This window comes from Eptesicus fuscus, chromosome 7 (genome assembly GCF_027574615.1).
Source record: "Eptesicus fuscus isolate TK198812 chromosome 7, DD_ASM_mEF_20220401, whole genome shotgun sequence".
Lineage (NCBI taxonomy): Eukaryota > Metazoa > Chordata > Mammalia > Chiroptera > Vespertilionidae > Eptesicus > Eptesicus fuscus.
Window position 1 is genome coordinate 85,038,525 of NC_072479.1, and position 14,702 is coordinate 85,053,226.

The following is a 14,702-nucleotide window of genomic DNA, read 5'->3' on the forward strand; positions in this document are numbered from 1 at the left end:
TGGATACATATGTAGACATCTATACTAATAAAAGTCTAGGTGGTCCTCCTGTGCAATGTCATCACAAGATGGCCACCTCAAAGATGGCCGCCACAAGATGACTGTGTGCACCGTGGAGGTGAGGCCCGGTGAACACTCTGCATGGTGAGGCCTGGGGATCCCATGGCTCCATGTGGCCCAGAAGAGGCCGGTCCTGGTGTGTCTGCTGCCTTGCAGGGAAGAGGCAGGTCCCAGTGGAGGAGGTGGGTTGCAGCAGGGGAGGGCAGTTGTGGGAAATTGGGCCAACAGGGGAGGGCAGTTGTGGGCAATCAGGCCCACAGGGAGGGCAGTTGGGGGTGATCGGGCTGGCAGGGAAGCAGTTAGGTGTCATCAGGCCTACAGGGTAGCAGTTAGGGGCGATAAGGCTGGCAGGCAGAAGTGGTTAGGGGCGATAAGGCTGGCAGGCAGAAGTTGTTAGGGGCAATCAGGCAGGCAGGCAGGCGAGTATTAGGAGCCAGTGGTCACAGATTGTGAGAGGGATATCCGACTGCCAGTTTAGGCCCATCTGGATGGGTCCCAAATTGGAGAGGGTGCAGGGCAGGCTGAGGGACACCCCCATGCACGAATTTCATGCACCGGGCCTTTAGTGTGTGTGTGTGTGTGTGTGTGTGTGTGTGTGTGTGTGTGTGTGTACATACATATATATATATATATGTATATATATGTATATATGTATATATATATATATATACATACATATATATATATATATACTGTGATTGTGCACATATATGTTTATATACATGAAAAATATCTATAATTCCAATTTACATGATACAGCACACTTGATTCCACTCAAACTTACGTGCAAAGGATGATTAAAAAGTTTAATTTTCTTCTCTGTTTTCTTTCACACAGTTATTTACAACCATTTTTTATAAGTTCTTACTTTTGATTCAGAAAGAGATTATGTAATCTTACCAACTGTTTCTCATAACCTTGGGACACTTTTTATCACTCAAGTCAACATTTCAAAGTCATAAAATGCTGTTAGGACCTAATATTTATTTCACCAATTAGCAAAATCTTCTGTGCAGTGAAGATTTGTGCTTTTTTTTTATCAACAGGAAAATGAGGTTAGAATAACATCACTTTTTTTTTTTTTAGAACATCAACGTTGATTGAACATTTCTTGTTTCATTTCTAAATTGGGAGCTCAGAACACTGCACCACTTTCAATTTTTCACAAGAAGCAGGACGATCCTTCTCTGACCAGGTGTGTGTGTGTGTTTGCGTGTGTGTTTCTAACACTATTATTCAAAAAATGAGAAACTCTTGTGGTTTGAACCTCAAGAAAATATTTCCAAAAATAATTACACAAAGAATTAATTTTAATTGTTTCTTTGGTATTAAAATAGAATTACTGAAGGCAAGGAATGCTATTACTTCCATAGTGTACCCTTTCTCACTTTATTCAATGATAGATAAGTAGGATACATTTTTTAAAGAATCAAAAGTTAAGATGAGCCTTTTCTCTAAACAAAACCAGAAGAATGACTCTTTACATTTGGGAGTAAAAAAATGAATTTCAATTTGAATTCTCATCTTTATGAGTTTTGTGCTCTTATGCAAGGCACTCATTTTACGTAATAGACAACTTTACTTACAAAATAATATAAATGATATCTGTTGCTTTCAACTATCATGTTTAAATATGAAACTAGTTTTATTTTTTTTTAAATCTAAGCACTATGCATATTTATTAAATAGCAATTTTTTTCTGAGAGTTATTCTAGATACTGGAAATGTTGCTATTTAAACAAGGGTGAGATACTTTTGTTAATGATAATGCTGATAATAACTTGTTATAAGTTATGAGGAGGATGATAGGGATAGAAGTTGAATTAATATGTACTAAGAAAAAACATTTAACAAAAATTCATTTATATACCTTACCCAAATTTACCTTGCAAAGAAAGCAATTACCACCAAATAAAATAAAATTGTAAATAGAAAACTATCTTTCAATATCAGTGATGGGAACATTTTTAATTAAGTATCTTAAAGTAGGTGAATTTAAATGAACTCATATATATTTACACTTTAAAAATAATTGTTTATTAATTTATAACAAAAATATTTTTAAAAATAATTTTACATTGCTTGATATGAATCCTCATTTTCATTCTTCCCTTTTTTTATACATACTAGAGGCCCGATGCACAAAATTTGTGCAAGGGGCTCGGCCCTCACAGCCATGGTGGCTTGATTCAGCCCTCGCAGCCCTGGCTTCATCCAGAAGGTCGTCTGAAAAGACATCCAGAGGTTGTTCGGCTGTCCGGTCTAATTCTTACGTTTTTATTATTATAGATGCCTGGGAGAAATTTTTCTGTATTCTCACTTCTCCAATCAAAATAGATGATCACCACACAGAAAGAAAACAGAAAGCAATTTTTTTTCTTTATTAAGGTGTTACATATGTGTCCTTATCTCCCCATTGCCTCCCCACCCACCCCCACTCATGCCCTCACCCCCCTGGTGTCTTTATCCATTGTTTATGCTTATATGCATGCATACAAGTCCTTTGGTTGATCTCCCCTCCTTACCCCACCCTCCCCTACCTTCCCTCTGATGTTTGACGTTCTAATTGATGCTTCTCTGTCTCTGGATCTGTTTTTGTTCATCAGATTATATTGTTCATTACATTCCACAACTCAGTGAGATCATGTGATATTTATCTTCCTCTGACTGGCTTATTTCAGAAAGCAATTTAATAAAGGTGTGATTTCATTTTATTCAGGAACGTTTGTAAATGAAGTCTTTGGATTCATCTCTGTGGTAGATAAACAGTCATAATTAGATGATGGGGCTGGTCCGAGATCGGTGGGCTGCGCACAGCATGGGTATGTACTTTCCACATAAATATGTAGTGTGGCCTGTGTATAATTTCAATATACCCAGAATTTGATATAAGCATGTCATGTGTGGAAAAGCAATCTATTCTTATTGGCTTATGTTCATTTTATATTATGTTAATATTATATTTTAAATCAAGTCTCAAAAGCTTGAAAAATTTTTTCCCAGCCTGAAATAGTGACAGCACCAGAATTTGGAGTTAAAAGAAATGAAATTTAATCCAACTTTTAGCAGTCTTTAGTTTTGAGATCTTGGACAAGTCCCAGCTTCTCTGTAATTAAGTTTTCTTTCCTGGGAAGTAGAGATTTAAAACATATGATATTTATCTTAATATATTTCTATGATATTGAAATAAAATGACATGTATTTAAATGTGCTTCTAAAACTAAAAATATTATAAATTAATAAATTACTCACAGTTGGTAACATTATATTAAATAAGCAATCCATCATTGGTCACCTCTAAGATTCAATTTATTCATTCATAAAATAATTCCTACCTTCTTCATATGTTTAATAATTAACTTACATATTATCTGTACAATGTTTTAGTTTAATTTTTGTTATAAAAGGTAATTAACATTAGCATTTTATTTATAAAAGGCTTTTACATACTTAGTAATTTTGACTACTTCAAGAGTTACCTTTTCTGCTCAGAAGCAAGATTCTTTGTCACTATCCTAAAGCTTTGGACTGTCCTATTTTATTCCTTGTATATCCTTCACTCTGAGTAAAATTAGACACACTAGCCTTTATTGTGGTTGGCATTATTGATACTAAGTGCACATTATTTTATTTCACTTTTAAAAATAGCCATACCAGGTTGTATTGATATCCTTTGTTCCTTCTTTCCTTTCTTTCACTTTTTCAGTTTATGAAGTTATTAACTTAGTAAATGACCTTTGTAAAGTGATCATGTGTAACTCCCTAAGTAAGGCACTGTCTTTTTCATTATACTGTGTCTTTATTTGAGTGTTAGATTTTATTACACATTAATAACTAACTAGTTTTAATAGCACGTAGGATCTTCCTAAAGACATTTTGCTATTGAATAAATACAATTTTATTTATACTACAAAGTGTAAAAATCATAATAATGATTTAACATAAAACAAAACTAACCTGATGTTATACTTTAAAAGGAAATGGCAAGTTAAGGTTTAAAAATTTATAACCCAAGTGACAGAAAAGCCACGACTCATACTGGCCTAAACTGTTTTTCTCCAGAGACGCATGAATCCCATAGTTATAAATTTAAACTTGTAAGTAATGCTGCTTCTACACCATGGCAAAACAAAAGATCCACATTAACTACAAATACACATGGAGAAAACTGTAAGTAATATGTTCCATTCGCTGTCTTGAGGTAAAAATGGGGAACTCTGTGGTTATCAGTGGTAAACATTCAGTTTATTTTACCGTTATGAGAAAAGCAGAAATGAAATTATTTCTTATATAACATTGGAATATATAATAAAAGGAGCAGGAACTATTGAGTTTAGTATCTTTCCATGCCTTAAAAATGATCAGATTATCATAATAATGCCAATTGGGACAGCAATTTCTAAGGGATCACTGAACATCTAGCTGTAAGGAGGAGTAAATAGAAATGGAAAACAGAAAAGAAATACAAAATATTCTTCAGGGGTATGTTTTTACTCTTTTTTTTGCATTTTAATTTCTTTATTGATTAAGGTATTACATATTTGTCCTCATCCCTCCATTACCTTCCCAGCAGCCAAGGTTTCTGTGTGGTGAAGTAGATATACCCTCTGCCCGTTATCAAGGCGGAGTGTGATTGAAAATGAAGCCTGAAATCGTTTACACAAAAAAGGAAACCAACAGACTAATCTCACTTATAAATTTCAATTAAATCAGGGGTGGGGAACATCCAGCCCACAGGCTACAGAAGGCCCGAGAAGTCGTTTGGTCTGGCCCTGCCAAGGCATTAGGGGTGACTTAATTAAATGTCTGACCAAATACAGCAGGCTAACTTTTAAGTTGATAATTTTGTATGGCCCTCGAATGATGTTATAAATATCCAAATGGCCCTTGGCAGATAAAAAGTTTCCCACCCTGAAATAAATGTTAAAAAATAAATTATTAGCAAATAGCAACACTTTCAAGAGTTAATTATAGGAATGAAAATGTGCTGTATGTAATAATCAAGGATTATAGATCATGTGCATAATGTTGAAAAGGTTTTGGAAAAAAAATCAATATGAATTATTTTTTAAATTAGTTTTGAGAGAGAGAGAGAGAGAGAGAGAGAGAGAGAGAGAGAGAAAAGGGAGTGGGGAAGAGAGAAACATCGATGTGAGAGGGAAACATTGATAGGTTGCCTTCTACCCACCCCCTAGTGGAGATCCAGCCTGAAACCCAGGCATGTGCCCTGAGCAGGAAAACACCTGCAACCTTTTGGTGCACAGGGTGACGCCCAACCAACTGAGCCACACCAGCCAGGGCTCAATATGAATTCTTAATTCAAAAGAAGTTAACTTTTAAAACCACTAAAATATAAGCCCTACTTTAAGGTATATGTTCAAAAGCTATCATTATACTTATTGATAAATGTTAATAGCATTTTTATTATAGTTAGAAAAAGGCAATGATTTTTATTATTATTATTATTGATTAATATTGATTGCTTTGTTGGTGATAGCCAACATACATAACCAATAAAAGAAAAAAACAAATAACCTGAAAATAGAATAAAAGGCAAAATTAATATTATCAGCAAAAGTATATGATTTTAAATATTTTAAGAAACCTTAAAAGCTTCATGCCAAAAAATTACAAATAGTAAGGAAATCTGATGTGTGCACTTGTTTAAAAATAATGTGTAAAAATTAACTGTCTACTAAACTACAAAAGCCAGGAAAATGTGATAGAAAGGAAAATGCCATATTTATAAGACCAAAAATCAGAAATAAACTATAATGAAAAATACTGGAAATAAATTTATTACTTTAAAGTTGTACTAATGAACATAAAATGAGACATACATAATGGAAAAAGACACTATTCAAGGATAAAAGACAGTTTAAAGATGTAAGTTATCTCTCTATATTTATACATTTAATATGATTCTGTTGAAATATATATTTAAAATTTGTTTCAGAGAGAGAGAGAGACAGAGAGACAGAGAGAGACAGAGAGAGAAGAGAAAAACATTGATGTGCTAGAGAAACATCCATCAGTTGCCTCCCATGGGCACCCAACTGGGGATCAACACGAAACCATTTTGATGTACAGAGCAGTGTTCAACCCACTGAGCCACCAATCGGGCTAATGTACTTTATTTTAACATAGTAGGTTCTTGAAAGCTCATTTTAAGCTTTTTAAGGCATAGTGAAGTGTAATGATTGATAATATATTTTTAAAAAAGAAATGTAATGTAATATTGTGGACACTATAAGTACTCAAGTATATTATTAAAGAGGGATATTTTATATGTAGTTTGAGTGGAAAGACAGGTTAGAGAATATAGCAAAAAATGTAAACACATAAGAATGTATTATATGCTAAAGGTAATATTTCATATCATCAAGAATACATTGATTTATTCACTAAATAGGGTTAGAAAAATTCAGTAACCATTTGGAAAATAAAATTTTTTATAAATTTGAGTTTCTACCTCATTTATTACAGACACATAAACACACACACACAGACACCAAATAGATCCAATTAAAAAAGGAAACTATATAACTTACAATGGAAGCTTCATTTTATAAACTCAAAATAATGAAAGCGTTTTATTAATATCAAAAAAGAATAATGCACAATTCACCATAGCTAAGATTTAGAAACAGCCTAAGTGCCCATAAGCAGATGACTGGATTAAAAAACTGTGGTACATCTACACAATGGAATACTGCACTGCGGTAAAAAAAGAAGGAGTTCTTACCATTTGCAACAACATGGATGGAGCTAGAGAGCATTGTGCTAAGTGAAATAAGCCAGGCAGAGAAAGATAAATATCACATGGTCTCACTCATTTATGGAATATAATGAACAACATAAACTGATGAACAAAAACAGATCCAGAGACAGAGAAACATCGATCAGAACGTCAAACCTCAGGGAAGGTAGGGGACAGTGGGGGTAAGGGGAAGAGATCAACCAAAGGACTTAGATGCATGCATATAAGCCTAATCAATGGACACAGACAACAGGGGGGTAAGAGCATGCATTGGGAGGGTGTGGGGGGTATTGGGGGAATAAGAACACATATGTAATACCTTAATAAAGAAATTTAAAAAATGAATAATGGTTTGAGCAAGTCAACTATTATCCATTTAAACACCCCTAAATATCATAAAGTTAAAACAAAAATGAAATTTAAGATGAATATTGCAAAACATATGGCAAGAAATAAACTAATATTCTCAACTTAAAAGGTGAGAAAAAAGTTACTTCATACAAGTATGAGAAGTCTCAAAGAAATAAAATAAGCTCATGACTATAATACAAGATGTTTAATCTTTTGTTGTCTTTTTATAACAAGAAAAATTAAGTTATAAAATTTTAAATAATATTGGTGATTAGATTTATATATTTAAAAATCTGAATAATACTTTATGCAAAAGAAAGAGTGAGCAAAAGGCTTTTAAATCTGTATTTGGTACTACATAATTTGATAGAGCCTCTTTGGACTGAAATTTTCAATCTTTACAAAAATTTAAAAAGGAAATGCTCTTTGACTCAGTAATAATTCTTATGGAATTTTTCCTAGAGAGGTATTAAAACAGATGCACAGGTGTGTATGAAATGTTATGTATATAATTATTTCTTAGTGAAAACTAAGAAACAATTTAAATATGCACTGGAAAAAATTCAAAGTCAATCAATAATAAGATATTTGTCCATCCTATATAATAAAGAGGTAATATGCAAATTGACCATCACATCCTTGCACAAGATGGCTGCCCCCATGTGGTCACAAGATGGTCTCCCGTATGTGATCATAAGATGGCCACACCCATGTCATCACAAGATGGCCACCACAAGATGGCTGGCAGGGGAAGGCAGTTGTGGGTGATCAGGCCAGCAGGGGAGGGCTGTTGGGGGCAAACAGACCAGCAGGGGAGAGCAGTTGGGAGGGAACCAGGCCTGCGGGGGAGGGCAGTTAGGGGCGACCAGGCTGACAGGAGAGGGCAACCAGGCCTACAGCGTAGGGCAGTTGGGGGTGAAGCGGCCAGTAGGGGAGGGGTTTTGGGGGGTGACCAGGCCGGCAGGGAAGGGCTGTTGGAGTGATAGGGCTGGCAGGGGAGGGCAGTTGGGGGTGATCGGGCCAGCAGGGGAGCAGTTAGGCATCAATCAGGCTGGCAGGGGAGAGGTTAGGGGGTGATCAGGCTGGCAGGCAGATGCGGTCTGGGGTAATCTGGCAGGCAGGCAGGTGAGTGGTTGGGAGCCAGCAGTCCCGGATTGTGAAAGGGAGGTCCTGTGGGATCGGGCCTAAAACGGCAGTCAGACATCGCCCGAGGGGTCCCAGATTGGAGAGGGTACAGGCTGGGCTGAGGGACACCCCCATCCAGTGCACAAATTTTGTGCACCAGGCCTCTAGTGTACCAATAAAACACAAAGCAAGCAGTTATTTATGAAAATTTGACAACTTCATAAGACATGATTAGAATAATCACTAGGACATTTTCTTAAGTAAAAATAATCATAAAATATTTTGTATAGTTTCTTGAATATATGTTTTTAAAAGAGGGTTTAGGGACCTGTCCATTTTTCCCACAATTGGGAAAAATGCATTCTGTCTTCTGGCAGAATTTCAACTTAAACAGCACACATATAATACCTGCAACTTTTGTGCTTTCTTTTTTAATATAGAGGGATTTGGGATTGGTGTCTCAGAAATTTAAAAAAATGGAAATTTAACTATGAGTTCTTCTGGGGAACTTTTAAAGAGAAATAGGAGAAAATAGTAGATTTTATAGTCTTATTTTTAATAATTTACAAAGTACTCTTTTATCTGTCCTGAGAAAATATATGAGGAAAAAACACTAATATCACTCAGACAGAGAAAACAAATCTAACGTCTATATTAAACATAAAGAATACCAGAACCCTTTATGCTTTCTCTCTTTTTTCTTATCAGCATCTGCATTTTTCCTTACCCGGTGCATTGCTGTAGCTCTGGGAATCCGTTTCATTGTAATGGTAATGATATGGAGTGCCGTCATCATAAATTGTAAGTGATAACAGAGACATAGATAGCATTGCTGATCAAACGATTGTAATACATTACTTTGATTAATATTTAGCAGGACAGAAACATAAACTAGCAACATTTAATGTGCCTTTATATTTTAGCTATTAATCTAGAAACTTGTCAATTATTTTTATTTTTGTATGAACTATGTCACAATACATAACTTGCTAATAATTATGATTATTTTAATAGCATTATTCAACCAAGCAGTGCCAATTTCCTTGAATGGTAAGAGAAAGTTTTCTAATATTTTGAATCACAAATTGCATGTATCTGTGTATACTGGGGTTTAGGCATGTATCCAATGCTGCTAACAGGAAAGTTTATAGGACAGATCATGTATTATTGAAATCTACACTTGAAACCTACATAATCTTATTAACCAATCTCATCCCTATACCTATAATAAAAATAAAGTGTAAAAGAAAATGAATTCTTGTCCACAATTCACTATAGCGTTTTAAATTTTATTTTATTTTTACAATGAAGGAGTAATTGTAAAAAGTGGAAAACATAGTTTTGGCATATCTATCTATAAATATGTAGAGGTATGTCATTGAGTATGACCACAATGGCCTAATATTTGGAATTTTAGAGTTAGAATAAAAAAGGTATTTACCCTGCCTCGAAAAAAAAATCTGATATAATGTTCAGACATGTGCAGAATTAATAACATATTCTCCCTTTCTAGAAAGTTACTGTGGCCCATGTCCTAAAAACTGGCTATGTTATAAAAACAACTGCTACCATTTTTTTAATGAAAGCAGGGACTGGTTTCAGAGCCAAGCTTCCTGCATGTCTCAAAATTCCAGTCTCCTGAAGATATACAGCAAAGAGGACCAGGTGAAGTATTGTTTTAATTCATCTGCCTATATTGAGTCCTACCATATGTGGCAACTCTCTGGAATATGAACCTGACATATAATAGAGACACTAGGCTCTGATACACCAACCCCAAATTCTTCTGTATTCAAAATAAGAAAGCACAAAAATTGTAGGTATCATATAATATATGTGTTGTTGAAGTTGGAATTCTAAAAGAGGACAGAATGCACTTTCCTCAACTGGGGAGAAAATGATTAAATGATTAACCTTGTATTTACTAACATTCTGAGATATAGCTTTATTTGTGATTTCAAACAGGATTTCTTTAAATTGGTGAAGTCCTATCATTGGATGGGACTAAAAAAAAATCCAACAAATGAAACCTGGCAGTGGGAAGATGGCTCCATTCTCTCTCCAGATCAGTAAGTCTGCACCTATAGGTCTCTAGTTGTGGATTTGCATCTAAGTTATTCCTATGATCACTGAACTATCACATTTTCCTTCACACAATGCCAGGACATCCCCATATGCTAACAGAGTCAGTCCAAAACTCTTAGGGCCTAGATTTAGTACTTTGGGAAGCAGCCAGTACCCATAAAAATGAGTAAAATTAATTGTTTGCTATGTGCTAAATACTGTGCAAGCTACTTGCTATGAACATATGTGTGCAAGACTTTGTATGAACATAGGCTCTCCTTTTTCTTTCATAAATACCTAGGAGAGAAATAGATGGATCTTATAATAAATATATATTTAACTATTTAAGAGACTGCCAGACTATTACCCAAAAGGCTTGTGAATTTTGCAATCCCACTAAGCAGTGTGAGACTTAGGATTTGCTCAATATCTTGCTCAATACTTGTTATGATCAGTTTCTTAAATTTTATCCATTCTAATGTGTATAGTGGTATCTCATTGTTTGACTAGAGGCCCGGTGCACAAAATTCATGCACAGTGTGTGTGTGTGTGTGGGGGGGTGTCGCTCAGCCCAGCCTGCATCCTCTCCAATCTGGGACCACTCGGGGGATGTCCAATTGCCAGTTTAGGCCTGATCCCTGTCACAATACTGGCAGTCGGACATCCCTCTCAAAATCCGGGACTGCTGGCTCCCAACCACTCGCCTGCCTGCCTGCCTGATTGCCCCTGACCACTTCTGCCTGCCAGCCTGATCACCCCCTAACCACTCCCCTGCCAGCCTGATAGGTGCCTAACTGCTTCCCTGCCAGCCCGATTACCCCCAACTGCCCTCCCCTGCCAGCCTGTTTGTCCCCAACTGCCCTCCCCTGCTGGCCCAGTTACCCCCAACTGCCCTACCCTGCTAGCCCGGATGCCCCCAACTGCCCTCCCCAGTTGGCCCAGTCACTCCTAACTGCCCTTCCCTGCTAGCCCAGTCACCCCTAACTGCCCTCTCCTGCTGGCTTGGTTGCCCCTAACTTTCCTCCCCTGATCACCCACAACTGCCCTCCCCTGACATCCATCTTGTGGTGGCCATCTTGTGACCACATGGGGGCAGCTATCTTGTGTGAGCACTTGACGGTTGATTTGCTTATTACCTCTTTATTATATAGGATTTCCACTCTGATCTTTATTATCTTCTCACTCAGAGTTAACTTTTCATTCTCTAGTTTCTTATCACAAAAACTAATATATGGATATGAAACTTTTCCTCTTTTCTAATCAAAGCATTCATGCTATTAATATTTGTGATGATTTGGCAGCATTCCACATTTATGAGGTATTTATTTTAATTTTCATTCATTCCAAAATAGTTTCTAAACTATTTCCCTTTTTCCCTTTAATGCATCAAAGAAGAATTTCTACATTCTTCTTTGATGTGTGAAATTTTCAGGTGTTAGTTTATAACATTTAGAATTTCCCAGAGATATTTCTGGTATCAATTTCTAATTCCATTTTGATCAACAAACATATTTTGTGACTTGAATCTACTTGCACTTACTGATACTGGTGTTTATGGATTAGACTATGATCTATCTTTTTTTAAGGTTGACTCTATTACAGATGTCCCTCATTTTGCTTCCCTTTTCCTCCCTCCACACTGCCCCCAACCCAAGTAGGCCTTCATCACATTATTTTCCATGTCCATGGGTTATGCCTGTCTATACTAATAAAAGTGTAATATGCTAATTAGACTGGACAGCTGAATGACCTTCTGGATGTCCTCTGGACTAAGCTGACATGGCAGGGGCTGAAGCAGAGGTGGTTATGAGCAATCAGGCAGGCAGAGGAGCAGTTAGGGACATCAGGTAGGCAGAGGCAGGCAGTGAGGGGTGATCAGGCAGGCAGACAGCCCAGCCATCAGGAGCCAGCAGTCACAGATTGCGAGAGGGTGCAGGCCGGGCTGAGGGACTCCCTCCCACCCCCGTGCATGAATTTTGTGCACCAGGCCTCTAGTATGTATATATATATTCTTTGGTTGATCTCTTCCCAATGTCCTAACTTTCCTGTCCTCTGAGCTCTTTCAGTCTGCTCTGTTTATCCATGCCTCTGGTCCTATTTCTAAAATTTTGTATGTGTCCTTGTATAACTTAGAATTTATCTAAATGGGTGAGATGAAAAAGAGTTTGTTCTCTGGGATACTAATAAGATTTTGTATCATCTTATCTCACTTTATCCACTCTGCAAGTATAAAAGTTCAGTTTGTAAATAAAACAACTACCATACTAAACTTCTGTTTATGAATGTAACAAATACTGATTGAGTGCTACTCCATTTCCATAAACTATGCAGAGATAACTACAGAGTTGAATAGACCATAACTTCTTTAAAAGCTTCACATTTTAGTTAGAAATATAGCTATGAATGAATAAGTAAAGCCCATGTAATCTGTATTCTGGCACAAATGTGATGACAATGGCATAGGAAAACAAACACAGAAATTAAAGAAACACACGAAAAGAATTAGATTAGAAAGAATGAGCTTCTAATGTGCATAGATTGAGACCAACTAAGAGCTGTTACCAAATATATCTTAATTTTTCTCTCTTATAGTGGCTAGTTGTTTCTGTGTAGACAGAAATAATGATCTCTTCCTTTATAATATGTATATATATTATCAGGCCATGTCCTTTATTGATGTTAATTTCATATGGAAGTAGAATCATCATTCTTTCTGCAGCCTTATCTCTCCTACCTGTTCCTGGCAGAAAACAAATCACTATTTATTACATGAATTATATAACTACAAAATACTCAAATCCTTGAGTAAAATAGATATACATGTATAATTATGCCTAACCCTACACACACACACACACACACACACACGCACAAACACACACCCTTATGTATGTGTGTATATATTGATATACTAAAAATGTTATAATTTTAAAATTAAAAAAATTAAAAATTTTTAAAAGTAAAATTGCATATATATGAAGAATATTGTACATTTTTCACAAAACATGATATGGAATCCTGAAATTATTTCTAACCAAATATTTCTTTAAAAACATTTTAAAGCTTGTATTTTACACTATAGGCCCGGTGCACAAATTTGTGCACCAGTGGGGACCCCTGTCCTGTCCTGTAGGATAGGGCTAAATCTGGCTCTCCAAGATCCCCCAAGGGCTCCTGGATTGTGAGAGGGTACAGGCCAGGCTGAGGGACCCCACCAGTGCATGATCAGGGCTGGGGAGGGACATGGGAGTTTGGACAGCTAGGGAGGGACTGCGGGAGAGCTCCAGGGTGTGTCTGGCCTGTCTCACTCTGTCCCGATTGGCTGGATCCCAGCAGCAAGCTAACCTACCAGTTAGAGCATCTGCCCTCTTGTGGTCAGTGCACATCATAGTGAGCGGTTGAGTGGCCTTAGCATATCAATAGCATATTATGCTTTGATTGGTTGAATGGCTGACCTGACAATCAGACACTTAGCATATTAGACTTCTATTATATAGGATGGGTACACATATAAAGAGATTCCAGACTTTCTACATTAAATAATTTCCAATGGATAAAAGTGGTAGCACCTAATTTATAATAGAATACAATTTTTACTTTTATTACCTGAGTTGGGCTATATTTCATTCATCTATCAATTAAAAAGGCCAGGCATGGTCCTTAAATCTGCTATAATGATAGTATTTCAGTACCTATATTTAAGTAAATAGTATTTAATTTTTATATTTCTGCATTAATGTAATCATGCATGTAATTTGTTTTTCTCTCTAATCTAGAGTAACAATGGTTGACATGGCAAACGGATCCTGTGCAGTTTATGGCTCCAGTTTTAAAGGTTACACAGAAAACTGTCTAACCCCATACACATACGTCTGCATGCAGCCGATTGTGTGAAGAGTTTGTTATTTATAAAATATAAAGGATTTCAAAATAAAAAAACACCATTCTCTGACTTTCTTCATGAATAAAACTTCCAGAAGAAAATGCCACCAATATTTATTAACTATTTTTTTCATCTGACATGCCACAAACCATATACTTGCAGCAAATAAAAACGAACAATTAAATAACGTATCTTCTATAACAATGTTTCATTTAATTTTGAAATTATTGAGTGATGAACAAATTCATTTTTAAGTTTAATAAACTGCTGATAATACTTATGGTAGAACTAGATATTAATCCATGATTTTATTAAATATTCACAAATATTAAACTAATAAGGCTTTTAGAACTTTCAAACACAATACATTTGAAAATTAAGTATACTTAAAGCTGGATGAAGGCTATATGTGGGTTTATTAAATTTGTTATTTTTGAAATAGTCCTTAAAGTTAAAAAT

At 35.9% G+C, this 14,702-nt stretch overlaps 1 protein-coding gene across 4 annotated transcripts; it reads left to right on the forward strand.

The window, feature by feature from the left end:
- Nucleotides 1-1,192: 1,192 nt before the first annotated feature.
- LOC103285418 (NKG2-D type II integral membrane protein) lies at nt 1,193-14,410 on the forward strand. 4 transcript variants are annotated; one of them, XM_054718515.1, is made up of 9 exons: nt 1,193-1,255; nt 2,350-2,448; nt 2,780-2,882; nt 4,123-4,230; nt 9,005-9,097; nt 9,311-9,346; nt 9,810-9,961; nt 10,262-10,365; nt 14,137-14,410. In XM_054718515.1, the coding sequence occupies exons 3-9, from the start codon at nt 2,840-2,842 to the stop codon at nt 14,252-14,254; spliced, it is 654 nt and encodes a 217-aa protein (XP_054574490.1). In that variant the 5' UTR covers nt 1,193-1,255; nt 2,350-2,448; nt 2,780-2,839; the 3' UTR covers nt 14,255-14,410. The 4 variants fall into 4 exon arrangements, with proteins under 4 accessions (XP_054574490.1, XP_008139062.3, XP_054574492.1 ...); XM_008140840.3 differs by lacking the exon at nt 2,350-2,448; XM_054718516.1 differs by lacking the exons at nt 1,193-1,255; nt 2,350-2,448 and adding an exon at nt 2,239-2,304.
- Nucleotides 14,411-14,702: the final 292 nt, after the last annotated feature.